Source organism: Podarcis bocagei, assembly GCF_964188305.1.
Source record: "Podarcis bocagei genome assembly, chromosome: 1".
Classification (NCBI taxonomy): domain Eukaryota; kingdom Metazoa; phylum Chordata; class Lepidosauria; order Squamata; family Lacertidae; genus Podarcis; species Podarcis bocagei.
The window spans coordinates 2,970,198-2,998,162 of NC_138125.1; the positions used below are offsets into that span (position 1 = coordinate 2,970,198).

The 27,965-nt window shown below is 48.9% G+C and overlaps 1 protein-coding gene and 1 long non-coding RNA gene across 51 annotated transcripts in view; one reads left to right on the forward strand and one right to left on the reverse strand.

Annotated features, from left to right (window-relative positions):
* Positions 1-27,965, forward strand: part of LOC308588239 — a 156,894-nt gene that overhangs the window by 52,607 nt on the left and 76,322 nt on the right. The gene's annotated exons all lie outside the window — the stretch shown is intronic.
* On the reverse strand, positions 23,616-27,889 carry LOC308592431 (uncharacterized protein). Of its 50 annotated transcripts, none has more exons than XM_081203893.1 (4): positions 25,599-27,889; positions 25,446-25,472; positions 25,122-25,148; positions 23,616-25,067 (listed from the first exon to the last, which is right to left on the reverse strand). In XM_081203893.1, exons 1-4 carry the CDS (start codon positions 27,469-27,471, stop codon positions 23,803-23,805), a joined length of 3,192 nt encoding a protein of 1,063 aa, XP_081060019.1. In that variant the 5' UTR covers positions 27,472-27,889; the 3' UTR covers positions 23,616-23,802. The 50 variants fall into 50 exon arrangements, with proteins under 50 accessions (XP_081060019.1, XP_081060018.1, XP_081060017.1 ...); XM_081203892.1 differs by lacking the exons at positions 25,122-25,148; positions 25,446-25,472 and adding exons at positions 25,392-25,418; positions 25,500-25,553; XM_081203891.1 differs by having other exon boundaries at positions 25,446-25,553.

Below are 27,965 nucleotides of genomic sequence, written 5' to 3' on the forward strand. Positions count from 1 at the left end.
AGCACCCCTGTTTTCCAGATTGGCTTCTATATAATTGCATTTATGCAGTGGGTGGAATTCAATGTCATGCTGATACAATTGTTCTGTCGATGCAAGCAACTCCGCTTTCCTCCCCCTGCCCCCAGTACACTTTTCAAGGGGTTCTCCTTATACTCCACACTGGATTTGGGGGATGTGTGTGGACATGCAGCAGGGAGACGAGAGGAAGTTCCACTGTGCTAGCAGGAGACTCCTTTCACTGGCTTCCCCTACTGCGCCAGGTTAGTTGAATCTGCCCCAATACGTTTACATTCTCTTCTAACCTCTAAGCCTATTAGAAGAAGAAAGAAATTGTGGTTGTGTTTCAATTTCTCCTTAATTGCCAGCTCCTAAGGCTGAATTTTTGACCTCCTGTGCAGGAGAACCTTTACAGTGAAAAATCAGACATTTAACAACTCAGGTTTTCCATCCCAAACTCAAACGCTAGATGCCAGAAAGTCCTGTTCCTTCACACACACACTCATTGGTAGGGCCTGATGCTAAAAACTAAACCCATGACGTACCGAAGATTTAATTTGCTCAGGACCCACTGCCCTCTTCAAGCGTAGGAGGAAGCAGGTCTGTTTGTGTCTGCAGTATCAGCCCCTGTGATGCAGTACGACATCACTGGATTGGGCAAGAGGCCTGTTGAGAAAAGGGTGAGTCCAGTGTTAGGCAGGATTAAGAAAAGGATTTGAAATAATCTTAGCACTAGCACCATGCTTTTAACACAGATCTATAGCATGACCACACTTGGAATGTATGACTTTGAATGGTCTATTAGGTGCTATGCAGCGCGCAGCTGTGAGGTGACCCCAGTCTTACAGTCTTTATGAGATGAATGTGACTTAGATAATAATGAGGCGGGAGAAAATAAATCTAATAGCAAAGCTCTCCTGATCCACAGCTATCTCTGCCCCTGCCATGAGAAGGCGGCCGTTCAAATGAAATGATGGAAGCAGCCTCAGGGCTTCCCGCGCCAGTTTTGTGCTGAGTGAGGTTAGGACCCTGGACAGAGCCCAGGTTGCTGGCTCAGAATTCAGAAGCAAGAGTTTCAGGACCATGGACAGCAGTTCTGGCGCTTAAAATGGAAAGGTTGCTTCGTTGCTTGTCGCAATGGCCTTGAAAACCCAGATTGAAGCCCTGTCTCCTGATGCTGCAGCCTGCTTGTTAAAGGGCATAGAATCATAGAATCAGAGTTGGAAGGGACCACAAGGATCATCTAGTCCAACCCCCTGAAATGCAGGAATCTTTCGCTCAGTGTGAGGCTCTAACCCACTACCCTGAGATTAGGACGAGTGCTGCCATTGAGTCCTTCTTGGTGGTGGGTTCAGGAATTAGCAGAACTGCAAAGTTCCTAGTCAAAGGTGTACCCTCTGGATTGTGGGGTAGGATAAGTTAAATGCAGAATCTGGTGCTAGTGAATATATGTGAAATGGACAGGGAGTTAATCCATCTCCGCCTTAGACTCTGTATGGTTACCAGATTTTTTTCAATGAATCCGGGGACACTTTTTTTTGGGGGGGAAGCTGAGTAGCAACAGGGAGTCAGTAGTGGGGATGGTGAGGCAAAAGACCCTGGGCCCAAGCACACATGCATATTGTATAAAGGTGCAAAGCCCTTCTTTCGCACCCTGTGAAGCATAAATGCGCAACTGGGCAACGGCGCATCGCCAGCCCGTGACTGCCGGGCCTTCCCTGATCTCCTGCCCCCTTCCCCCTTTCTTTTGATAGATCGCAGGAGGCTCTGGAGTCACGGGCTGCCCAGGAGCGGCCCAAGGCCCACGGTTTCTCTGCCGGGCAAGGTGCAAAACCCTTTTTAAGCCATATTTTAATTAACTGTTTGGTTGGTTGGTTGGTTGTTGTTTGTTGGTTTTTTTCTATTATGTTTTATTGTAATTCATATTTGGTGTTAGCCACCATGAGCCCGGCCCTGGCCAGGGAGGGCAGGGTATAAATTATTATTATTATTATTATTATTATTATTATTATTATTATTATTATTATTATTATTTCACACCCTGTGAAACATAAATGCGTAGAGTTTTTTAAAAACTGGGCAATGCCCCACAACTCCCGAGCCTCCCACAATCAGTCAAAACAAAGGGGGAAGGGGGCAGGAGATCTGTACTGCCGGTTCCCCTTCGGCAGTGGCAGCGGCAGTCTCAACAGCCCGGAGCCAGCCTGGTAGAGCAGTTGGCTTTGACTGGCTTCAGGAGCTGCTTGCTGATGTGGCGCCTGCCATTGTTCCTCTCCAGAAATCCCCAGCAACACATCATATGGGGACTTCTGGAGAGGAAAAATGGTGGGCACTACGTCAGTGAGCAGCTCCTGAAGCCAGCCAGAGCCAACTGCGCTACCAGGCTGGCTCCGGGCTGCTGAGGCTGCCGCTGCCACATTTCCCAGGGACAGATTTGCAAATTTGGGGACATTCTGGGGACGGAATTTGTCCAGGGACAGATTTGCAAATCCGGGGACTGCCCCCAGGAACTGGGGACATCTGGTACCCTTACCTTGGAGCAACTACTACCCAGGGAGTCTGGGTCCAAGGACTCTAAATGTTGGGCTAGACAGCTAATTCTGCCCCATTTCTGACTCACTAGCACTCAGTGATAGGTCATTTGCATCCGTTTTGGGTCCTGTTCCATCACAATTGGACAATGCGGTTCAATACATCCACCTGTAGAATACACATTTTGTGAGTATCATTTACATAAAGTATGTGTTTTTCTGCATGGAAAATGCATTGTCAGATCTGCCGAAGTGCATCATCTGACTGGGAGTTGCTTTCTGATCTACGAGCAAGATTCCAAGTATCAGATTAGGTCATCCCACTGTGAAAATCAAGTTAAATTATTTCCTTTCCCAATGCTATCTTGGCTCGTGGCAAAAGCAGGAGCAGGTAAGAGCAGCTGGGGTTATGCAGGTGAGAGTTTACTTATAGGTCTCTCCTAGCCCAGCCCAATGGTCTTCCTACTGCAGCCTCAACCAACTCCCTGGGGCTGATGGGAGTTGCAGTGCAAAACATCTGGAGGGCACCAGGTTAGTGAACACTGTTCTGCTGCATCGGGCATCTACAAACAAAGTTATATCTTGGGGGTGTGCTTTTATTTATTTCTTTGTTCTCCTTCCTGCCATTGTGGGCAGAGAACCCTTCTGAAAAACATAGCTAATCTTTTTGAAATTGCTTTTCCCTTTCCTACGGTTCTCATCTCTGCTTCACTTTAAGTGAGATTTGGTGGGAATACAGGGCTTATTCCCCCATCACCAGACAGCTGCAACATATATCGCCGAGCGCTCTGGAGGAGCCAGGCCCTGAAGCTGCACTGCACAACGCACAACACACATGACATCACATTTGCAATGCACACCAGGCTCCATCAGCATTTAAGGGGCCTGGCCCCCATCAAACAAATATGCAGGGGGCCAAAGGCACCTTGGCCCCCTGGAGCTGTTGCACCTGTGTAGAGGTGTGCTGAGCTCCCATCCCTGAATCTTAGGACTTATCCACACCTTGGTTCACCCTACCACTTCTCCCCACCCCCCGGAAACCCACACTTTTCTTACTCGGAACAAATGGCAACTGGGTTTTCTGCAGATTGCCATTGGTTCCAATTTAGCAATAAGAGTGGGTTTTCCAGGGAGGAGTAGCATGGCAAAGGCAAGCAACTCAGACCCCTGCCTAGAAAGTGTGGGAGAAGAGGAAACCCACTCAGACCCATGCTTTCTAGGTATGGGAGAAGCAGAGATGCCAGTAGTGATGTATACATCCCAGTAGTGATGTATGGAAGTGAGAGCTGGACCATAAAGAAGGCTGATCGCCGAAGAATGGATGCTTTTGAATTCTGGTGCTGGAGGAGACTCTTGAGAGTCCCATGGACTGCAAGAAGATCAAACCTAGCCATTCTTCAGGAAATCAGCCCTGATTGCTCACTGGAAGGACAAATCCTGAAGCTGAGGCTCCAAGACTTTGGCCACCTCATGAGAAGAGAAGACTCCCTGGAAAAGACCCTGATGTTGGGAAAGATGGAGGGCACAAGGAGAAGGGGACGACAGAGGATGAGATGGTTGGATAGTGTTCTTGAAGCTACTAGCATGAGTTTGACCAAACTGCGGGAGGCAGTGGAAGACAGGAGTGCCTGGCGTGCTCTGGTCCAGGGGGTCATGAAGAGTCAGACACGACTAAATGACTAAACAACAACATCCTTTGAAGGTAACCCAGAAACTACAACTAATCCAGAATGCGGCAGCTAGACTGGTGACTGGGAGCCGCCGCCGAGACCATATAACACCGGTCCTGAGAGATCTGCATTGGCTCTGAGGACATTTCCAAGCACAGTTCAAAGTGTTGGTGCTGACCTTGAAAGCCCTAAACCGGGGGTCAGCAAACTTTTTCAGGAGGGGACAGGTCCACTGTTCCTCAGACCTTGTGGGGGGTTGGACCCAATCTCTCCCAGAAGCACCCCTGCCACTGCCACTCATGCCGCCACCACTGCCGCCTCGTCTTTGGCAGTGTCGTCATTATCCTCTGCCTTGGCCAGGGGTCCACAGGACGCAGAGCCCATGCCGCTGGCCTCGGTGGAGTAGGCAGCCTTCCTGCCGCTGCTGCTTCCTCCCGCTCAGCTCTTGGCCATACCCGGCCGCCTCAGCGGGAAAGAAGGTGTGCCGCCCAGAGGTGTCCGCGGCTTCAGATTGGCTGCAGGAGCTTCCACGCCACACCGGTTTAGCACGGGGACTGACTGAGCCAACGGCAGGGTCTGCAAGGTTTGTGGGCCAGATTAATAAGCCCGGTGGGCTGCATCCATCCCCCAGGCCTTAGTTTGCCGACCCCTGCCCTAAATGGTCTCAGCCCAGAAGAGGAGGAGGAGGAGGAGGAGGAGGAGTTTGTGAGTGGGGCTATCTTGGACCGGTGCATTGTGAATAGCCAACCTTCAGAAAATGAGGCAAGGCCTACTCTGGGGTGTCCCAAAAAGGATTCCAAGAGCTTTGAGTGGATGGGGACGGGGGAGGGTGGTGGGGGAGAGAACAGCTAGAGGTACATCTCAGTGAAATCTGTTTGACAAAGAAGTGATTCTCTGTCCAGCTGGGGTAACAGTTTTTTCCTGGTGATGGAACAGAGTCTCTGCTACCTCTTTGTGCAGATTTGATATCCTGCTTTATCACTACCCAAAGGAGTCTCAAAGTGGCTAACATTCTCCTTTCCCTTCCTCCTCCACAACAAACACTCTGTGAGGTGAGTGGGGCTGAGAGACTTCAGAGAAGTGTGACTGGCCCAAGGTCACCCAGCAGCTGCATGTGGAAGAGCAGAGACCCGAACCTGGTTCACCAGATTACGAGTCCACCGCTCTTAACCACTACACCACACTGGACCCGAAGGAGTGTCTCCACCCCCATCGTTCAGCCCAGACACTGAGGTCCAGCTCCGAAGGCCTTCTGGCTATTACCTCCCTGTGAGAAGTGAGAAGGGAAGCAGGCAGAGGGCCTTCTCAGTAGTGGCGCCCGCCCTGTGGAACGCTCTCCTGTCAGATGTCAAGGAAATAAACAACTATCTGACTTTTAGAAGACATCTGAAGGCAGCCCTGTTTAGGGATGTTTTTAAAGTTTGAAGTTTGATTCTGTTTTTAGTGTTCTGTTGGGAGCCACCCAGAGCAGCTCGGGAAACTCAGCCAGATGGGTGGGGTATAAATAATAAAACGAATAAGAAGAAGAAGAAGAAGAAGAAGAAGAAGAAGAAGAAGAAGAAGAAGAAGAGGAGGAGGAGGAGGAGGAGGAGGAGGAGGAGGAGGAGGAGGAGGAGGAGGAGGAGGAGGCAGCAGCAGCAGCAGCCCATGCTGGCCTTTCCTTGAGCTTCTTGGAGAAACTGTAGGCTTCTAGACTCTGGTTGCATTTGCTTTCTCTTTCTAAGTTGATTTCACCAGAGCACATGCTAAAACCAACAGTCCAACCTTCAGAATTAAAGAAATCTTTAAAAAACAACAACCAGCTGAATAAATATTCCATCTTAACAAGCTCCAGCTATTTGATGTTGCTCGGCTGATGCAGTGGCTTCCCCTTAAATTGAGCCATGTCTAGCTGCTCCCAACCCTGCAGTCTCTCTTCCCTTTTCCTAAATTGGTTCCGAGTGCCTGCTTAAATTCCCAGTATAAAGCAGATTCATACGCGGCTGAGAGTTAGAGACGTACTGAGAAATGAAAGCCACGCAACGCTCTCCTCATAAACCTCTCTGTGCTCTGCTTCCCCTGCACTGCTGACTTCCGTAGAGGCTGAGCATGGACCCTTTTGTGAATGTTACCAATTAATTTCGAGCTCTACAGCGTTTTCTGAAGGAGGCCTTTTAAAAAAGATCTGCTCAGAAATTCATTAACTTCACAATATCAGTGGACGGGCTCCAGGAGGCTTGTTGCACCACGAGAGTATTGCAAATAAATAGAGAGTAGCCCTCGATAATTGGAAAAGAAACACCCACACAAATCAGAAGACTCTGTGGCTTCAGAAAGGTGGAAACACCAAGGAGAGATCGCTAGGAAGACCAAGCGCAGACTGCCAGCTGGTGCAATCATTCCGATGAAGGGAGATGGTTCTTTTCATGGAGGTGAGCTGGCTGGATGAGGCCAAGGGCCATCTAGTTCAGCATCCTGCTCTCCCCATAGCCAACCAAGATCCCTGCAGAAAGACATGAGTGCAACAGCATTCGGCCACCCTGTGATTCCCAGCAGAGGCACAATTCAGAGGTGGAAGAAGAACAGCATTTTGACAGCTTGTAACATGCCTCCATTCTTATCAATGCTATCCATTCTGACGGAAATCAGCCCTGAGTGCTCACTGGAAGGACAGATCCTGAAGCTGAGGCTCCAAGACTTTGGCCACCTCATGAGAAGACTCCCTGGAAAAGGCCCTGATGCTGGGAAAGATGGAGGGCACAAGGAGAAGGGGACGACAGAGGATGAGATGGTGGGACAGTGTTCTTGAAGCTATGAACATGAGTTTGATCATATGCCTCTGGATAACAGTTGTTGTTTTAAATTTTATTTATGCTTTCCAGGTTCATAGATTTCACTAATTTTACAATCATTTTGACATTTCAGAACTTGACTTCCTTCCCCCTCTTTCTGTGGTTCCTTAAATTTATTTTTTAATTTCTTCTGCATATCCAGATTAACTTAATTTGCTCATTTATTCATCTACTTTAAATATATACTCTTACCAAACTGCACCAAACTTATTACAATATTCCTGCCAATGTTCTTATCTGTTTACAATTTATCTGTAAATATTCAATAAGCCGTTTCCATTCTTTTATAAAAAGTTTGTTATCGGATAACAGTTGCTGGTAGTCACAAGCGAGGAGAACACTGTCACACTCGGGGACAAAGGGAGACTTGCAGTTGTTAGACCGAAGTCAGAAACTCTTTTTCACTCTATTGCACTGTGATGTTCAGATAAAGACAGATTTTAAAAGACATTTTAAGAAGACTCATGAATGAACCCAGCTTCAAAATTCATATTACGAATGGACACAAGCACGTGTCAAATGGTGGAAAGTAAATAGAACCTCCCTCTTCAGTGGCAGTGTATCACTGAATACTAGATACCAGGGATGGCACTCACCTTGATGCCCTGCACGTGAGCTTCCAAAACCGGGAAGCAATTTATTGGACCAGATCCTTCTCATTCCAAGTATCTTCTTCTTCTCCTTCTCCTTTGGCAATCCCTCATAGCCGAGTAAGATTGTCTTCCATAAACACGGTTTTAACAATGAGTCCGTAAGTGACTGTGGAGGCCAATTCTGGATCCACACGTCCTTCCACAGTGGGGACATTGGTTTCTGGGTGGGAGTTGATCATGGTGGGGGCTTGCCAAGAGTGCCTTCCTCTTAGCACGTTTCTCCCTTGCGTCCTGAGTTCGAGCGTCTTCAAAGCCCATGACACCTTTGGTAAAGGCTATTCTCCAACTGAAGCGCTCGCAGGCCAGTGTTTCCCAGTTGTCAGTGTTTATACTATATATTTTTTTATTTGCCTTGGGACAGTCTTTGAACCTCTTTTGTTGACCACCAGCATTACACTTTCCATTTTTAAGTTCAGAATATAGTAGTTGCTTTGGAAGACAATCATCAGGCATCCGAAAAACATGACCAGTCCAACGAAGTTGATGTTGAAGAATCATTGCTTTATCTGGGCTGCCAATTTTCAGAAGGACGTTCCACAGGGCATTACGTTTTACAGTGTCGAAAGCCCTCAGTATTTCTCTTCCTTTTGTGCAGGGAGGCTCATACCTTGATCTATATAGGGGTTCATACGTCACCTTAATTCAAAAAAGAATATGCAACATTTTAGCATGGTTGCAAAACCACTCATAAAATCTTGGAATTGGAGAGTTGGAAGGTACCCCCAAGGGTTATCTAGTCCAACCCCCTGCAACACACTCTTGAGAGTCTGTTGGGGTGGATGTTAGTGACTTCACAGTTGCTAGCCAATAGGTACAGCTCAGCTGTTCAAATTGAACCATAAGTAAAAACCTGCAGAACATTGTGTGTGTGTGTGTGTGTGTGTGTGTGTGTGTGTGTGTGTGTGTGTGTTTCCCCCCATTCAGATCTTACTCCAAGGAAGAGGTTGATCTCAATCAGCTCCAAGAAATCAGCTCCAACCTCCAAGAAAGAGGTTGAGCTCAACCCTTTTAAAATGTAACATCTGTATTCAGTGTTAGTGAGGCTCTTTGCCAAAAAAATAAAATAAAAATAAAATGTCCTTGCTTTCAGCAGGAGGTCTTTCCCAACAAGTGGTCTATCGCTGAAAATAAATTTGCAGAAATGTTTAAAATGATTGTTATCCTTTGCTCAGAGGGCTCGCTGTGCACACAGAAAACCAATGATCCGTTTGCTCAGTGAAAAGCTGTCTCTTTCCAGCTGTAAATGAATGCCCTGTGCAATCCATCAGTCATTCTCCCAGCCTCTCCTGTCCACTGATTCCTTCATTCCCCACTGCAACAAGTCTGCAGTTCAACTCAGCACCTCTGGGAGAGTCCTTTTGTGCATGACTTGTCACCGCCAGGATGGAAATCTAACAAGCAATCTTGCACTGCAACAGGGAGCTGCCAGCCCTGCTACTGAGTGGGGCCTTTTATAGATGCTGCAAACACTCCGGCCTCGTGTCAGGAAGCCAATGTGTCAAAGCGGCCGAAATTTCCAGGCAGGGCCTGCGAATATGCCTTCTGGGAAGCAGAACAGAGAAACACAGGAAAGAAAGAGCCAGGAGCATAGTGCCATTATACAAATCTATGGTGCAAGCACACCATATGGTGTATGGTTCTGGTTGCCTCGCCTAAAGAAGGCTACTGTAGAGATGGAAAAGGTTTGGGAAAGAGCAACTAAAATGATGAAGAGGATGGAGCAAGCCCTGTGGGGGGGAATGTTCAGGGAGGCAGCAGAGGATATATTGTTTATTAACATCCTTCCGTGCGTGGTGCTGTGGGTTAAACCACAGATCCCAGGACTTGCTGATCAGAAGGTTAGCAATTCGAATCCCCACGATGGGGTGAGCTCCCGTTGCTCGGTCCCAGCTCCTGCCAACCTAGCAGTTCGAAAGCACGTCAAAGTGCAAGTAGATAAATAGGTAACGCTCCAGTGGGAAGGTAAACGGCATTTCCGTGCGCTTCTCTGGTTTGCCAGAAGCGGCTTAGTCACGCTGGCCACATGACCCGGAAGCTGTGCGCCGGCTCCCTCGGCCAATAAAGCGAGATGAGCGCCGCAACCCCAGAGTCGGCCACGACGGGACCTAATGGTCAGGGGTCCCTTTACCCTTTACCTTTAACTTGTGCTAGCAGGTTCTAGAACTTAGCAGAGTTTTAACATTCCCCTTTTAAAAGCACAGCGGGTAGCTGGTTGCAGGCTTGCTTAAGCCTCTCAATATAGATTCCTAGTAAGATCCCTTTATTTCCCTATTAATTTTTTATTTCCCTCTTTATTTCCCTCTTAAAAGAATAAACACTCCACAATCTTATTTAAGATATATAAAAGTACAGTGGTGCCTCGCAAGACGAAAAGAATCCATTCTGTGATTCTCTTCATCTAGCGTTTTTTTCATCTTGCGAAGCAAGCCCATTGACGGATTAGCGGATTAGCGCTATTAGCGCTATTAGCGGCTTTTAGCGGCTTATCTGCTGATCGGATCAGCTGATAAGCGGCTTAGCGGCTTTGAAAAGGGGGGAGGGGGAAAAAACTAGCAGGAACTCGCAAGACATTGTCGTCTTGCGAAGCAAGCCCATAGGAAATTCGTTTTGCGAAGCACCTCCAAAACGGAAAACTCTTTCGGCTAGCAAGTTTTCTGTCTTGCAAGGCATTCGTCTTGTGGGCACCACTGTAGTTTACTCACATCATCAGTTCACAGTTGGATCCCTGAAGGCAGACTTAGTTACGAAGTATATACATGTGAGTCTATCTCATATGGAGATAGCCCCTTTGTCCTCTGTTGGCTAAAAGCTAACAGAGCATTTCTAGCTAAAAAGCTGCTCCAACGAAGAGAGGAAGTCAAAGAGAGAGATGGCTGCATGCCTTGTGCTTTTGTTACCTGCACAGGTAAGGTGAAGCCCACCTCTAGTCACATGCAAGAGGAAGTATGTCCCAGCCCAGGAGGAAACAGGACGTTTTCGACTGGCTGGTCCAAACACCCCCTTGCATGTCCACTCTAGGAAAACAAGGAATGTTGTACTTGACTGCTACATCCCACACTCTGAAGAAAAGTTGTAGTGTTTGGGACTTTAGAGGAAAAGCAAGTAAAAGGCAGCATGATAGAAGTTTATAAAATTATGCCTGGCATAAAGTGGAAAGTTTCCTCCCTCTCTCATAACACTAGAACTCATAGATGTCCAACGAAGGTGTTGGAAGATTCAGAACAGAGCAGAGAAATAAGAAATTAAAAAAGAAGTATTTCTGCATGCAGCATGTGGTTAAGCTATAGAACTACTTCCCACAGGAGAGAGTGATGGTATCCTGCTTGGAAAGCATCAAAACTAATCCAGAATGCGGCAGCTAGACTGGTGACTGGGAGCGGCTGCCAAGACCTTATAACACTGGTCTTGAAAGACCTGCATTGGCTCCCAGTTCGTTTCCGAGCACAATTCAAAGTGTTGGTGCTGACCTTGAAAGCCCTAAACGGCCTCAGTCCAGTATACCTGAAGGAGCATCTCCACCCCCATCGTTCTACCCGGACACTGAGGTCCAGCTCCGAGGGCCTTCTGGCGGTTCCCTCACTGCGAGAAGCCAAGTTACAGGGAACTAAGCAGAGGGCCTTCTCGGTAGTGGCGCCCGCCCTGTGGAACGCCCTCCCACCAGATGTCAAAGAGAACAACAACTACCAGACTTTTAGAAGACACCTGAAGGCAGCCCTGTTTAGGGAAGCTTTTAATTTTTAATAGGTTATTGTATTTTAGTGTTTTGTTGGAAGCTGCCCAGAGTGGCTGGGGAAACCCAGCCAGATGGGCAGGGTATAAATAATAAATTATTATTATTATTATATAAGAGGATTAAACAAATTACTGGATGGCTACTAGCCATGTTCTTCCTCTACAGTTGGAGGCAGCACTGCTTCTGCTGGAAAACACGGGAGGGGAGAGTTGCTGTTGTACTCAGATCCTGCTTGTGCATTTCCCAGAGATGTATCTAGAACAGGGCGGTCCAATTTTTCATACCAAGTGGGCTGCAATAGTATTTTGACCCAGAACTAACTTTGTTGCACAGAAGTGAGGAAGTCCAAAATTTGACACCCCCACCCCACCCAGCCCTCACACTGCCTTCCCAGAGCCCAGCAAGCAAGGTGAGGAGGTTTTGGGAATTAAGTGCAAGGCTTTGGCCAAATCCTAGCGCCTTCGCAATACAGTGGTACCTCGGGTTACAGACGCTTCAGGTTACAGACTCCGCTAACCCAGAAATAGTGCTTCAAGTGAAGAACTTTGCTTCAGGATAAGAACAGAAATTGGGCTCCGGCGGAGTGGCAGCAGCAGGAGGCCCCATTAGCTAAAGTGGTGCTTCAGGTAGAGAACAGTTTCAGGTTAAGAACGGACCTCCAGAACGAATTAAGTACTTAACCCGAGGTACCACTGTACCTTCCCAAAGCTGGGAAATTGCTAACTAAGCTTTGGGAAGGAGCTGGGAGGGCTCTATGACCCCACCAGAGCCCCCATGCCTCTTCCCCAAAACCCAGCACCTCAACTGGCTTTGGGAAGGCAGTATGTAGGGGCGGGGGTCAAATGCTGCCTAGGGCTGCCCACAAAGGCCTCAGGATTCCCACTGGATCACTCTGATCTGTGTGTTTGTGCATAGACATCGGGTGGATATTAAGTATACATTGCCTTTTTAAAAATGCTTTTAAAAAATGATGAAATAGGTCTTTCACTTCCTGGCATTGCTGTGTTTTGAGACTCTCATTTCTCTGTCTCTGGACAGGTGATGTTTGGACCGGAGCAACGGAGGGATGGAGTAGAGGATGGAGTTCATTCAAGGCTAAAGCATTGGACAAGCTCTCCTGGCTCCTCTTGCTCGCCTGTTAACCCCAATAAGGGCCCAGGGATGTGTAGTAATTATGCCCAGCCTGCAGACACTCTGGATTGCTTTGGCTGGAGTCCATGCAGGCGCTTCTCCAGACTGCATTTGTCAAAACAATGACAGCAGCAGAAATCAAAGAAGCGAGAGCATCATGGAGAAGTGAAGTGGAACATCCCTGGTGATGCTACTGGAAGCAATGGGATCCAAGCTGTGGACTTCATGGTGATTTGAAGGTTCAGGATTCCCGTGGGCACACAAATGGCTCCATCATGTGTGGCCCCACATAAGAACCTAAGAAGAGGTTGCTGGATCAGGCCAGTGGCCCATCTAGTCCACAGACTGCGGTTTCCAGCAACTGGTATTCAGAAGCATCGCTGCCTCCAACTGCAGAGACCTCTCCTCCCTGAATTTGTTTAATCCTGAAAGCAATTGAATTTATTATTTCGGCCACAGACCAGTTCCAGCCCACATACAATATCAAGGAAGTCATGAAACACAATAGGGATACATTTGAATTTGCAATTAGGTATAACAGGGACACTACAGATATAGCAACAGTTAAAAATATATAAATTAAAACTAACATATAACCTAAAATTATCATTTAAGGCCTTAATCATTATGATAGCACAGCTTGTTCCCTAAGTTTTATGGCAAACGCACAGGATTTGGCTACCCTTAATGTGATCTCAGGATCCTTGTCCTCTACCAGGGATTTTAGACATTGAAGTTGGGATTCATTTGGAGATTTTTGCATAGCGGGGTAATAAATACCGAGCTTATATCCCCGTAGAAACGGCAGCATAACAAGGCATGAGAGACAGTTTCTACCTCCATCAAGCCGCAGGGGCAGACACGTTCCGCGTATGGTTTACCCTCGAATCTGCCCTGCATTAAGGCAGACGGCAGCACGTTGAATCTAGCGAGGGTAAATGGCCGTCTGTATTTGGGTATTTGTAATTTTGACCAATAATTTGCTGGGGTAAATCCTCTCCCATTATCTTTTATTACTGGGTGTTTATTCAACTCGCTCATGTGGCATTGCAGTTCCACACCCCAAATTCGTTGGTGGATTATTGCTCTAGTTTTCTCATAACCTACAACTATCAGGGCCTGTGGGGAAAACCCCAAGCCTCTTAGCTTTTCATGTAGTGTAGCTTTCCATTTGGAATGGTAGGAATCGAGTAGGGCTGGGAGTGCCTTTGTTTCAGCCTCTTTTAAAGCCACCTAGATTGGTGGCCATCCCTGCCTCCGGTGGGAGAGAGTTCCATAGCTTATGAAATATACTCGGAGTCGAGAGTGGATTTCATGCTCTTTATTCAGCTCATAGTGGTGAGGAGGAATGGAAGTTCCCCCAGAATGTCTGCTTTATATCCATTATTTACACAATGGCCCCCACGTGATTGGCTAATTCCGGGATTCTCCTGTAGGCCAATCAGGCTGCGGATTCCCTTCCACCTGGAGCTGGATTGGGTGGCTCCTGTGGACCAATCAGACTGCTGCATTCTGAATTCTATTGTTCTAGGACCAATCAGACTGCTGCATTTTGGATCCTATTCAACTCAGTACATAACGGTTTCACTCTGTGCTGTGTGAATAAGGACTTTGTTTTATGTGGCCTGAATCTTATGAGAAAGAGAGAAAACAATTTCTCTAGCCCAGGGGTGCCCAAACTTTTTTCAAAGAGGGCCAGATTTGATGAAGTGAACAAGCGTAATGGCCAACCAAAGTTGATGAGCTTTTTTTAGGATTGAACTTGTTGAGCTTTTTTGCGATTTTTTGCTGGCACCCATGGCACATTTATCAGTCTATGAATACCAGCACCTTATTTTTTTAGTCTTGGGGGGGGGCACTGCTAATGCTAATTTTTAAAAATGGTGCTCATCTTCAAACTTCCACCCCACTTTGTCAACCCTCCCTTATTCTGCAAGTAAGATAAATTAAAGCATGGGGGTGGGGGGATATTTACACTGGCTAAGCTTTTTAGAAACTTCAAAGAAAACTGGAAATCTCTGGTCAGGAAAATGTTATTTATTGCTGTGATGGCAATATAATGAAGGAGAGTGCTGATGCTAAGAATTTGCCTCCTCCTTTAAACAATGGAAATCCAAAAGGCAGACATATATACACAAACACGTTTTAATGCTTAATGGAGCTGCAGAGATACAGTTTCAGAAGTTTGTTTGATTTATTTGGTGCCAGGTTTCCATTTGCTGATGCGTGATCTCTGTTGCTGTAAAACCCCCTCCAAAAAGCAACAGAATGGGAAACTAAGCAAAGACTAAGCAGCAGTACATGTGGAAAGGATCTAGGGGTCTTAGGCTTAACATGAGGCCACCGTGTGATGCAGCAGCAAAAGAAGCTAACGCTATTCTAGGCTGCATCAAGGGAAGCCTGGTGTCCAGATCAAGGGAAGTAAAAGTACCGTTCTCTTCTGCCTTGGTCAGGCCACACCTGGAATACTGTGTCCAGTTCTGGGCACCACAATTTCAGAAGGATGTTGACAAGCTGGAAGGTGTGTGCAGAGGAGGGTGACCAAGAGGATCTGAAAATCAAGCCTTATGAAGGAAGGTTCAGGGAGTTGGGTATGTTGAGTCTGAAAAAGAGGAGGTTGAGAAGGAGGTGTGATGGTTATCTTCAAATATCTAAAGGGCTGCCCATGGAAGATGAGGCAAGTCTATTTTCTCCTGCTCCAGAGGGTAGGACCCGAACCAATGGATTCATGTTACAAGAAAAGAGATTGAACTACGTATTTTTCGCTCTATAAGACGCACTTTTCCCCTCCTAAAAAGTAAGGGGAAATGTGTGTGGGTCTTATGGAGTGAATGCAGGCGGGAGGCTCTGCTCAGCGCTCCCTTTAAAGAGTCGTGCACACACTCCATGCGCTCTTTAAAGGGAGCACAGCTTTTGGGGGACCCTTAGCCGGGCGCAGCCTCTCCCAGACAGCAAGCGGTATTGCTGTGCAGCGATCCCGCTGGCTGTCCTGGCTTCTGGGATTCAGAATTTTTTTTTCTTGTTTTCCTCTTCCAAAAACTAGGTGCGTCTTATGGTCTGGTGCGTCTTATAGAGCGAAACATACGGTAGATGTTAGGAAGCACTTTCTGAGGGTAAGAACTGTTTGACAGTGGAACATATGACCTTGGAAAGTGGTGAACTCTCCTTCACTGGAGGATTTTAAACCGCTGTTGGGTGGCCATCTGTCAGGGTTCTTTAGCTGTGATTCCTGCATCTCAGGGGGCTGGACTAGATGACCCTTGAGGTCCCTCCCAACTTTACAGTTATATGATTCTGTTCCATGATTTCATGAGGCAGGTCACCTAAAGGGGCTGCGTCACCCAGAAGACAGTAAAGACCACAACACCAGCATTTAAAGCACTCTTATTCCATTCCAGCAGTCATGGAGAATCCTGGGAACTGTAATTTAATAGTGCTGGGAATTGTAGTTCTATGACGTCAGCACCCTTAACCAGTTCCAGTCACCAGAATTCTTTGGAAGGGAAGCTATGGCAATTAACTTTAATCCTGTGATGTAGATGTGACCTTGTTCTCTGCTACCCTCGAGTGCACAATGGAATCTAATAGATTGATGTGGCAGGAGGCTAGTTTGGGGCTGAACATTAAGAGAAAAGTCTTAAAGGTGAGAGCAAGTGGATGATCAGAGAGGCAGGGAGTTTGGGCTTTCCATTTTTAGGAGAGACTTGACGGATGTTTGTTGGAAATGCTAAAGCACTGGGTTTTCAAGCCACCAATTTTCTGGACGGAGTTCAGTGCCTTTAACCACTGCCTTGCAGGCAGAAATCGAACAGCTGAGGCTCCATGCCAAGGAAAGTTGCCCCTGTGGAACAGCTGCCTGGCCTAGACCTCTTCACAACACAAAGGGGGAAAGCTATTCCTCTAGTTTTCAGTAATGGCAATCCCAAATGACTAGGAAGAAACCTGGTTTTCAAATGTTGCATTTATGTATTCTGTTTTTCTTCCTTCCTGTGTTCTTACTCACCTCCCAGGGCTGCACATTATCAAGGTTATCCAGGATTTTAATCTTCCAGGTTCATATTCCATTAATTCCTCTGGTGTTCCACATAAGCCCAATTACAAATGGGTAAGTTCCTCCCCCCCCCCCCAAGTCATAGCCTCATCTTGCAAGGAAAATATTGTTTTACTAATTGGCAGACATTCCCCTTCACCTCCCTCTCTTGCAAGCTTGCAAGGTGCTCTTGCATTAAACATTTGAGGGCATGAAAGGAACTGGGGAGGGGGGTTGAGAAATTCAGAGGGAGACATTCCTCTCACAGCACATCTGTTTAGATCCATCTTTGCCACAGGAAAACCTTTGATGGGCCGAGGAAAGGAAAACAAAATGCAATGGCTGGTTTTCTTCATCGGATAAAAAACGAGAACACAGGCAGGATTCGAAACAATGGCGCTGCTCTCTTCCTGCTTTGCATTCCTCCCTCCTCCTCGCTACACATCAGAGAGCAAATGGTTTGTGAGTCCTGATGTGCTGAGTGGCGCAAGATGCCAGCTTCATCGGACAAAGGTGTTCAATTAGGACTAGATGTCAGGGCTGCACGCGTGGCTTGTAGCAAGAGAGATCAAAGTCCTGCAGGAACGAGAGTCGGGCTCAGAGCTGTGGAAAGGCAAGTCCAGCAATGACCGATATAAATTAGGAGCCGGCTGAATCAGCCTGCTGAATCTAGCATCCTGCTCTCACAGTGGCCAACCCAATGCCCATGGGAAGCCCATAGGAAGCTCTGCCAGAATCAGGCCAGGGGCCCATCTAAAGAAGCCCCCTGTTCCATACCCTCCAACATTTCTCCAGTGAAAATAGGGACGTCCTTTTCAATAATACAGTGGTGCCCCACAAGACGAATGCCTCGCAAGACGGAAAACCCACTAGACGAAAGGGTTTTCCGTTTTTGAGCTGCTTTGCAAGACGATTTTCCCTACGGGCTTGCTTTGCAAGACGAAAACGTCTTGCGAGTGTTCCGATTTCCCCCCCCGCTTCCCCCCTTTTTTTCTAAGCCGCTAATAGCCTTTTAGCCGCTAATCCGCTAAGCCTTTAATAGCCGCTAAGCCTTTAATAGCCGCTAAACCGCTAATAGCGCTAATCCGCTAAGCTGCTAATAGGGTTGCTTCGCAAGACGAAAAAACCGCTAGACGAAGAGACTTTAATTTCGTCTTGCGAGGCACCACTGTAATGATCATACCTGCCCATCAGACTAGGTTGTCCATCCACTCTTGGTGGCTTCCAGCATATACAGTATAAAAACATAATGAGGCATTCAACATTTAAAAAAAACACACCCCTTCCCTCTACAGGGCTGCCTTCAGATGTCTTCTAAAGGTTGCATAGTTGTATAGGTAAAGGGACCCCTGACCTTAGGTTCAGTCACGAACGACTCTGGGGTTGCAGCGCTCATCTCATTTTATTGGGCCAGGGAGGCGGCATACAGCTTCCAGGTCATGTGGCCAGCATGACTAAGTGCTTCTGGCGAACCAGAGCAGCGCACGGAAACGCCGTTTACCTTTCTGCCGGAGCGGTACCTATTTATCTACTTGCACTTTGACGTGCTTTCAAGCTGCTAGGTAGGCAGGAGCTGGGACCGAACAACAGGAGTTCACCCCATCACGATGATTCAAACTGCTGACCTTCTGATTGGCAAGCCCAAGAGGCTCAGTGCTTTAGACCACAGCGCCACCCGTGTCCCTAATGCATAGTTGTATAGTCCTTGGCTAAGGGGTTGCATAACTCCATACCTCCAACGTTTATCCAATGAAAATAGGGGCAGGAAAAGGAAGGGGACATTCCGAAAAGGAAAAGTGGGACATTCCAAGATCAAATCAGAAACCAGGACAACCTCTGTAAATCCAGGACTGTGTCTGGAAAATAGGGATCCTTGGATGGTCTGCTATTCTCACTGCTTGCTGACTATATGCCTGTGGAAAGCCCACAAGAAGAGCTGGCTGGATCAGGCCAGTGGCCTGTCCAGTCCAGCCTCCTGTTCTCACAGCTGCCAACCAGATGCCGCAATGGGAAACCAGCAAGCAGGATTTGAGCACAACGGCACTCTGGTTCCCAACTACTGGATTGGAGAAGCATTGCTTCCTCCAATGGCAGAGGCTGATCAATCATGGATTGTGGCCATCAATAGCCCACTCCTTCATGAATCTGTCTAATCCTCTTTTAAAGTGTAGTGCAGTGGTTAAGAGCGGTGGACTCGTAATCTGGTGAACCGGGTTCGCTTCCCCGCTCCTCCACATGCAGCTGCTGGGTGACCTTGGGCTACTCACACTTCTCTGAAGTCTCTCAGCCCCACTCACCTCACAGAGTGTTTGTTGTGTGGGAGGAAGGGAAAGGAGAATGTTAGCCACTTTGAGACTCCTTAGGGTAGTGATAAAGCGGGATATCAAATCCAAACTACTACTACTACTACTACTATTCTTCTTCTTCTTCTTCTTCTTCTTCTTCTTCTTCTTCTTCTTCTTCTTCTTCTTCTTCTTCTTCTTCTTCTTCTGCCATCCAAGCTTGTGACCATCACAGCCTCATTTGAGAGCCAGTTCCATAGTTTAACTATGTGCTCTGTGAAGGACTGTCTCTCACCTGCCTTGAATCCTGTAACAATCAGCTTCATTGGATGTCCATGACTTCTCATGTTAGGAGTATAGGAGCCAACTCTAGGGTGCCGTGGGTGCTCGGGCACCAGCAATAATATAAATGTGGGGGCCAGGCACCCACAAAGTCAATGAAAAAAGCCGGCAGGCAGCAGCAGCCCCTGAGAGAGTCACAGCCAGCCAGCGAGGCATTCTTGGGGGGGGGCTCAGATATGGATGCAGAGTCTTTCTGCCTCCCGGTGGAAAAGGGTTCATTGCTGGCTGTGGAGAGGAGGAAGAAGAGGGGCTGCTTCTGGCCGCCACAAGGCAGACATGCAACATCACACGCACACGCCAGCACATTGTGCACGTGACAGCACAGGCACGCATGTGATGTCACACATCCACAGGGCAGCAGCGGGCACCCACAATCCTGAGGATGGTAGGGCGCCCCTGGTTATGAGAGAGGGAATTGGCGCATCTTGCTCCATGCAGCCTTTTGCAGGCCGTCAGGCAGGGAACTCTCCCAGCCCTACCTGGAGACCCTGGAGCATGGGTAGGCAACCTAAGGCCCGGGGGCTGGATCCAGCCCAATCACCTTCTAAATCCAGGGAATCAGCATCTTTGGGTTATTTGTGGGACCTGCCTGATGTTTTTACAGGAGTTATTATTATTATTATTATTATTATTATTATTATTATTATTATTATTTATACCCCGTCCTCCCCAGCCAAGGCCGGGCTCAGGGCGGCTAACAAGCAATAATAAAAACAAGTTGAATGAATACAACTTAAAAACAACATTAAAATACAACATTAAAATATTGAAACATTAAAATATTAAAATGTAGCCTCATGGCAGGAGGAGAAAGGAAAAGAAAAAAGAAAGAAAGAGGGGGAGGGAATCAAATGGGCTCCAAACCAAAGGCCAGGTGGAGCAACTCTGTCTTACAGGCCCTGCGGAAAGAAATCAGATCCTGCAGGGCCCTGGTCTCATGAGGCAGAGCGTTCCACCAGGCCGGGGCCAGTGTTGAAAAGGCCCTGCCTCTGGTTGAGGCTAATCTAACTTCCTTAGGGCCCGGGACCTCTAGGGTGTTGCTATTTATGGACCTTGGGGCTCTCCGTGGGGTAGAGTAGAATGTGTGCTTTTATTTAAAATGCATCTATGGGTTATTTGTGGGGCATAGGAATTCGTTCACCCCCCCCCCCCAATATAGTCCGGCCCCCCCAAAAGTCTGAGGGATGGTGGACTGGCCCATGGCTGAAAAAGGCTGCTGACCCCTGCTCTGGAGACGGAACAGTGAACCTTCTGCATGGAATGCTGTGATTCTGCTGGGGGAATCTTACTCTCCTGCACAGGAGCCCATCTGAAGTTGGGGACTGAGCCAAGCACCTCGTGCATGCAGTGTTGCTGCTGGACGATTGAGCTACAACCGCCCCCCTAGTAAAGTGCTTCATACATTGAACACACTTGAGAAGGATGGTGAGATCCTGCAAACAGCTGATCTCAGATTCCTGGCATGCTCCGTTCTGACTCCAACCGCATCTACAAAACCACCGCTCTGCCCCTGGGCAATGCTTCTCGTGTGGACAGTGAGATATTCCAGAATCCAATTGCCTTCCTTTGAGCATAATGATTGCCAGTAATCAGGTAGGATTATATGTCCGTTCAGTTCACTGAAATTCAGTGGAAGCTATAGCTATTTCAAGCAAGCAGGAAAACACAAGATCATTATTCACTTAAGCAGGTCATCATTCACTCACTTTGCATTGCAGCCCTTATTGGATTTTAATAATAGTTCGGGTCAGAATCAATCTTCTCATCCAGGCGGAACGTCACCAGGTATCTCCTAAGGACTGAAGTGTTCAAAGGCCAAGAGGAAAAGGAAAAGGCTTTAGGAGTGAAGGACTGCGTGTTGTTGAGGAAAAGGAATTTGCAGGGCTTTTTTGTTACCGTTTTCAGTGACGGCATCAGGAAGGGACTGAGCTGTGTTGATATAGAGGGAATCATGGACTCCTAGAAAGGTGGAGAAGGGATCCTGAGGGTCACCCATCGGATGTGGAATTCCAAACCCATTCCCCCAACAGATGGGTGCATTCTAACCCATGGAATCATATAACTGTAGAGTTGAAAGGGACCCCAACTCTAGGGACAAGACAGAAGTACGGTTTTGGGGGGACAGGAGACGGGCAGGCAGGTGTGGAGGACTCCCTGGTCCTGGATGGGGTAACTGTGCCCCTGAAGGACCAAGTGCGCAGCCTGGGAGTCATTCTGGACTCCCAGCTCTCCATGGAGGCACAGGTCAATTCTGTGTCCAGGGCAGCTGTCTACCAGCTCCATCTTCTACACAGGCTGTGACCCTCCCTGCCCACAGACTGTCTCACCAGAGTGGTGCATGCTCTGGTTATCTCCCACTTGGACTACTGCAATGCGCTCTACGTGGGGCTACCTTTGAAGGTGACCCAGAAACTACAACTAATCCGGAATGCGGCAGCTAGACTAGTGACTGGGAGCAGCCGCCGAGACCACATAGCACCGGTCTTGAAACACTCCCAGTACATTTCCGAGCACAATTCCAAGTGTTGGTTCTGACCTTTAAAGCCCTAAATGGCCTCGTCCAAGTATACCTAAAGGAGCATCTCCACCCCCATCATTCTGCCCAGACTCTGAGGTCCAGTGCCGAGGGCCTTCTGGCGATTCCCTCATTGTGAGAAGTGAGATTACAGGGAACCAGGCAGAAGGCCTTCTTAGTGGTGGCACCCACCCTGTGGAATGCCCTCCCACCAGATGTCAAAGAGAAAAACAACTACCAGACTTCTAGAAGACATCTGAAGGCAGCCCTGTTTAGGGAAGCTTTTAATGTTTAATAGGTTATTGTATTTTAGTGTTCTGTTGGACGCTGCCCAGAGTGGCTGGGGAAACCCAGCCAGATGGGCGGGGTATAAATAAATTATTATTATTATTATTATTATTATTATTATTATTATTATTATTATTATTATTATTATTATTATTTCCAACCCATTGCAATACAGGAATCCCCACTAAAGATCCCTGACAGATTGCCACCCACCCACCCCATGCCCCCATTGGCTGCACCCTGACTGCATGACTCTTTCACTTTGCCAAATTATGACGCCATCTTTGAATTGCTGGCACTGTCAATTTGTTACCCGTGGAAGCGAGTTATGTGGAACCAGGTGCCTATGCATGCCTTGTTTAAAGGGATAAAATAAACAAAAGATGCCCTTCTCCCCCCTCTCTCTTGCTCCAGCTTGAGGACAGGGAGAATTGCCTACTTCCTCATTGGTTTGTGATGATGACCGTATGGGGTGAAGCCAACTCAGAGGGAGGGTGAGGCTTCATGCCATCACTCTTAAGCCTGGTGTTTGGTGGTGGGGATAACACTTGGCAGCTATCATGAACCGGTGCGTCACAGCTGCCTGGGTGTGATGGCCTGGGACTCGGGCTCGGACTCGGAACCAGAGGAGTCTCAGTCTGGACTGGATCATCTGCCTCAGGCAGCATCTGAACCAAGTCTGGGGCCTGATCCTGAAGAGTCCCATTCTGCACAGGTTCCCCTGCAACAAACACCAGCTGGGCCGAGTCAGGGGCCTGATCCTGCCCTGGCTCCAGATGTGGGGATGACCTCCTTGCCTCCAGCTGGGCCATCACTTACAGCTGCTCCACTACCGGTTGGGTCAGGAGAGGCTGAGGCAGCCTCTGGATCTAGTAACCCACCGACGTCTCCCAAGCTGCAGAGACTGAGGTCTGAGAGAAGGAGAGACCTGAGTACTTGCAGCAGGAGTGCTCGCCTTCAGGCGAGACAGGGAGGTGAGTCACCGGGGGATCAGGACCGGCTGTTACCCCACCAGAGAGAAAAGGCGGTTGGACCACCACCACCCCAGGTTGCGGGAGCAACATTGCTGTTTGCTAGGACCTCCCTGTGCCTGACCTAGCCTGGTTTCCAGCCTTGTGACCTGCCTTGGCCCTGTTGGACTGACTCCTCGAGGAACCCTTGGATTCGGGACCGGACCAGGACTGCGTTGCTCAGGTTAGCCCCCAGGCCCAGCACACTGGGCTACGGAGAAGTCATGATGGTAAAAAGGCCCTGCAAGGTGGGATGAGGTCCTGCAAGACCCCCACCCCCACCTCCCCAGCAAGAGCCCCTCACTTTCAAATGAAAAGTTCTCTGGGCTCACCTCTCATTTGGCAAATGTTCATAAGGGAGCCATCATTTTTGGGGGTGTGGAAAAATCTCAGCTTGGTACAAATGCAAAGGAAAGACCTCCTCCGTCATCCCTATACTCTTTCTCTCCTTGGGGAAGAGGTGGGATGTGGAAGAGCAAATGATGGGATGATTCAGTCATTGAATCATGAAATTGTAGAATTGGAAGGAACCCAAATCTGGTCCAAACCCAGGACCAATGCAGGAATCCCAGCCATCGCAGTCAGACAAACAAGACGGTGTATTGGTTTCGTCATCTTTTTTTATTTTGTGTTTCCTTCCTTGTCCCTGGGAGGATTACTCTTTTGATCTTCAAGACTTCATTCTCGACCTCCATGTTCTCCATCCCTAGAGTCTGTGCACCTCTGGTGCTCTCCATCTTCTCGAGGTGCCAGCAGCCCTTGCCCATCAAGGGTTGGTGGATCTATCAACTACCCGCGACCCGCGGGACTTGGTTGTTCGTCTCTGCTGATGGGATCATCATCCATGCCTTCTGCTCCATATCCTTGTGTGTTATCGTGGCTTGGCTCTGGAAATCCCATAGGGCCTTCTCTTCCAAACCCTTGCATGTTATAGTGGCTTGGCTCTGGAAATCCCACAGGGCCATCTCTTCCCAATCCTTGCGTTTTATTGTGGCTTGGCTCTGGAAATCCCACAGGGCCATCTCTTCCAAACCCTTGCATGTTATAGTGGCTTGGCTCTGGAAATCTCACTGGGCCATCTCTTCCCAATCCTTGCGTTTTATTGTGGCTTGGATCTGGAAATCCCACAGGGCCTTCTCTTCCAAACCCTTGCATGTTATCATGGCTCTGCACTGGAAATCCCACTGGGCCTTCTCCAGGTGCTTGTTGCTGGCCAACACCTTCCGATGACAGTTCCACATCCTCTACAAGGACTTGATCAATGTGCTCCTCCTCTGTCTGCTGACTCTGAGATTCTAGCAGCTGGCCTGTTTTCAGGTTCACCCAGCTCCCTTTCTCCACAGAGACAGCGGTGTACAATGCGGTTTCGTCCCCCACGTCTGGAGACTCTACGCTCAACAGCATAGCCTCGCTCAGGCGACGGCTCAGGAGCTTCTCAACATCGTCTGCACACTGAGATTCACCCCCTGTAGGCTTCACTATGATAAGGCTGGCATCTCGGTCAGAATCTTGCTGACTGCCACGGTGGCTTTCCTGACCTGACGGGGCTTCTTCTCTTTCAGATTCCTCCTGCTCACTCCTGGCTCCATCCGACCCACTTCCAGGAGCCCCAAAAGCTCTTCCTGACTTGCCTCCCTTTCCCAGGAGAGATGTCCTGCTGATGGTTGGGACAGCTGTCTTACCTGTTTGCTGAAAGTGACTCACCACTAATTTCCCAGTTCTCCTGTTCATCCAGATTCCATCTTCCAGAGAAATGATGCTGTAGATCTGGTCATCTTCCCCTTCCATATAGTATGAGTATGGCATGCCATTCTCCATATACGACTTGGGTTCAGAATCATCTGGCCACTGGAGAGAGCTTCTGACAAGCTTGCTGTTTGGGGGGTCCTTTACAGTGTGGAGCAGCAGTGGTCCCTTACCATCTTCATGAGAGCTTCGCCGGCTACCTTCCTTCACCACCTCTGAAGGGCCAGCTTCCTTCACCACATCTGCACGGCCACCATCCTTCACCACCTCTGCAGGGCCAGCTTCCTTCACCATCTCTGCACGGCTACCTTCCTTCATCCCCTCTGCACGGCCACCTTCCTTCACCACATCTTCATGGCCACCATCCTTCACCACCTCTGCAGGGCCAGCTTCCTTCACCACATCTGCACGGCTACCTTCCTTCACCATCTCTGCACGGCTACCTTCCTTCACCCCCTCTGCACGGCTACCTTCCTTCACCACATCTTCATGGCCACCATCCTTCACCACCTCTGCAGGGCCAGCTTTCTTCACCACATCTGCACGGCTACCTTCCTTCACCATCTCTGCACGGCTACCTTCCTTCACCCCCTCTGCACGGCTACCTTCCTTCACCACATCTTCATGGCCACCATCCTTCACCACCTCTGCAGGGCCAGCTTTCTTCACCACATCTGCACGGCTACCTTCCTTCACCATCTCTGCACGGCTACCTTCCTTCACCCCCTCTGCACGGCCACCTTCCTTCACCACATCTTCACGGCCACCATCCTTCACCACCTCTGCACGGCTACCTTCCTTCACCATCTCTGCATGGCTACCTTCCCCTGCACGGCTACCTTCCTTCATTACCTCTGCACGGCTACCTTCCCTCACCGCCTCTGCACGGTTACCTTCCTTCACCATTTCTGCACTACATGGCTCATTCTGCGGTGACAATGAATATGAACCATGGAGCAGGAAGCCTCTGGGATCTTCATTTCTGCGCATAGTGCTGGCGTCCCCAGTCCTGGGCTGCTCCTGCTGATCCCTGGCAGCAGGCATGGATTCCCTGCTCGCTTTCTTCATTTTCCTCTCTGCATAGCTCTGGAGGAAACTCTCGTCGGTCTGCTGGCTGGTGCACTTCTTGACCTTTTGCCTTTTGGCTGCACAGTACTGAAGCCAACTCTTGTCTGTCTGCTGGCTCCTGTTCTTCACAACTTTGCCCGTCCTTTTGCTGATCCAGGTGCCTTGCTCAAGAGGAGGTTCTTGGGTGGCTTCAGTCGCCCTGCTTTGAAGACCAGCTGGCATATTAGACTTCTTCCCAACACCAACGTCCTTCCCAAGGCCCTGGGGTGGCACTGGGTGGCCCCTCTGGAAATCCACTGCTGTTGGCATGCTCGGCTGTGACTCTTCCCACACAAGCTCTTGATTGGCAGGCTGGGGTATTTGGGCATCTTCTCGCAAGCTGCTACGGTGAGAAACAACTTGGGCTCCAACCAAGGCATCCCTCTGTTGACTGTGGGGCAACAATTCTTCCTTTAGACTCTCACAGCTGTCTGTCTGTTGGGCCTGCTCAGACATAAAGGTGTCTATTTTAGCGTTCCTGTACGGCGTTTGCTTTTGCTCCTCCAGTTTCTGGGTATCCTGCCAGGATTTTACGGCATCTGGAACTAGGCTGCCTCGGCGAGATTCTTTACCCATAGGCGGCCTGCTCTCTGGTCGTTGGACAGTGCGCTGTGACCCTCGTCTGGCTCGCTGTTCAGCCTCAGTCTCAGAAGACAACGGGGTTGTATCCGTTTCTAAGGCATTGGGGAAAGATTCCTGGCTGGAAGTATGCAGGATTTCTGAGAGAGTTTTCAGTTCCCAAACAATGCTTGTCTGTTGAGCTTTGCATTTCATTTCCTTGCCAGTCTTTGGGCTGATCCAGGATATGTCCTCGTCGAGGCAAATCCCCTTTGGGAGCAGTAGAGGTATCTCCATGGACCGCTGGCTGTTCCTGCGAGAGTCCCTCTTTAGGCTGTTGCGCTTTGACCCCTTCCCTTCCAGCTGCTGGCTGCTGTGGCACCCTTTGCTCCCCAAAGACTCTTGCAGTGATGCTTCCTCCGAATACATCATCTCAGACTCGTCTACTGTATTCAGGGTTTCCATTGATCCCTCTCTGCTTCTGTCGGATTCGTCGCTGGAATTACTGAGGATATCGGAAAAGCTCTTCTGCTCCCATATGAGGCTCGTTTGCTGGGTTCGACACTTCATCAGCTTCCCCGTCCTTTTGCTCACCCACGTGATGTCTTTCGCATCCGACTCACTGATGGACTGTGTTCGGGAAGGGTTCAGGCTCAGTGGGGACTGCACACCAACAGATTGCTGGCTGCTCCGGCGGGATTCCTGACCAGGAAGTCGTGGGATGCTGCGGCGGGATGGTTTCCGTAGACTCGACGTGCTGCTCTTGATGCTCCCGGACACATCTGGTGCCTGACTTTGGTCTTTCCTTCTGAAAATGCCCCCTTTGTTCTCTGTCTGCAGGGCTTGGTCTGGCACATCTTTGCCCAAAAGGGTTTTCTTGGTGGGTTCTTGATCCATGAAGGGACCATTGTCCCCACCTTCCTGGTGGATGTTCACCTCGTCCTCAAGGGTGCATTTCTGCAACTCGGTGACGCTGAACAATTGCTCGCTCATTTCGCAGCTGCCCAGGACCGCTTCGTCGAAACTGGGCTCTGGGTCATCATCCATCCTGCTTCTCTTCTATGACACCTCGGTGGGGCAGCTTAAGGCACAGTTCCTCTGTCCGTTGGGTAGGCCTGGACCACTGGCAAATGTTTCTCAGCCCTCTCGCTCGGTGCTTTTCGTGGGGGCTAAACTAACCGCTCTTGAAACAGATGGAAAGTCCCTTTTCCCCTCGCATAGGATTTCACTTCAAGGTCTCTCCTCCTCCTTCTTTTCCTTTTTCTCATCGGGGCTGCAGGTGGCACGTAGGTTGTGTCATTGTCCAGAGGCGAAGATGTTGGGTGGTGGTTGCTGTTGTTTCCTTTCTACTGGCAGCCAGCTGGAATCATGGCCCTTGAGTCGTCACAGTAGCCTTCGGCACTCTGGACTTGCCCTTCCCCTGCGGTGGTCTCCTTGCTCTTCCTTCAACTGCCGTGCATTCTAGAAGCTTCCAAAGACTGTGCATCTGTGACATCACTGTGTATTCTGAAACACGGCGGGGGGGGGGGTTGAATTTGCAG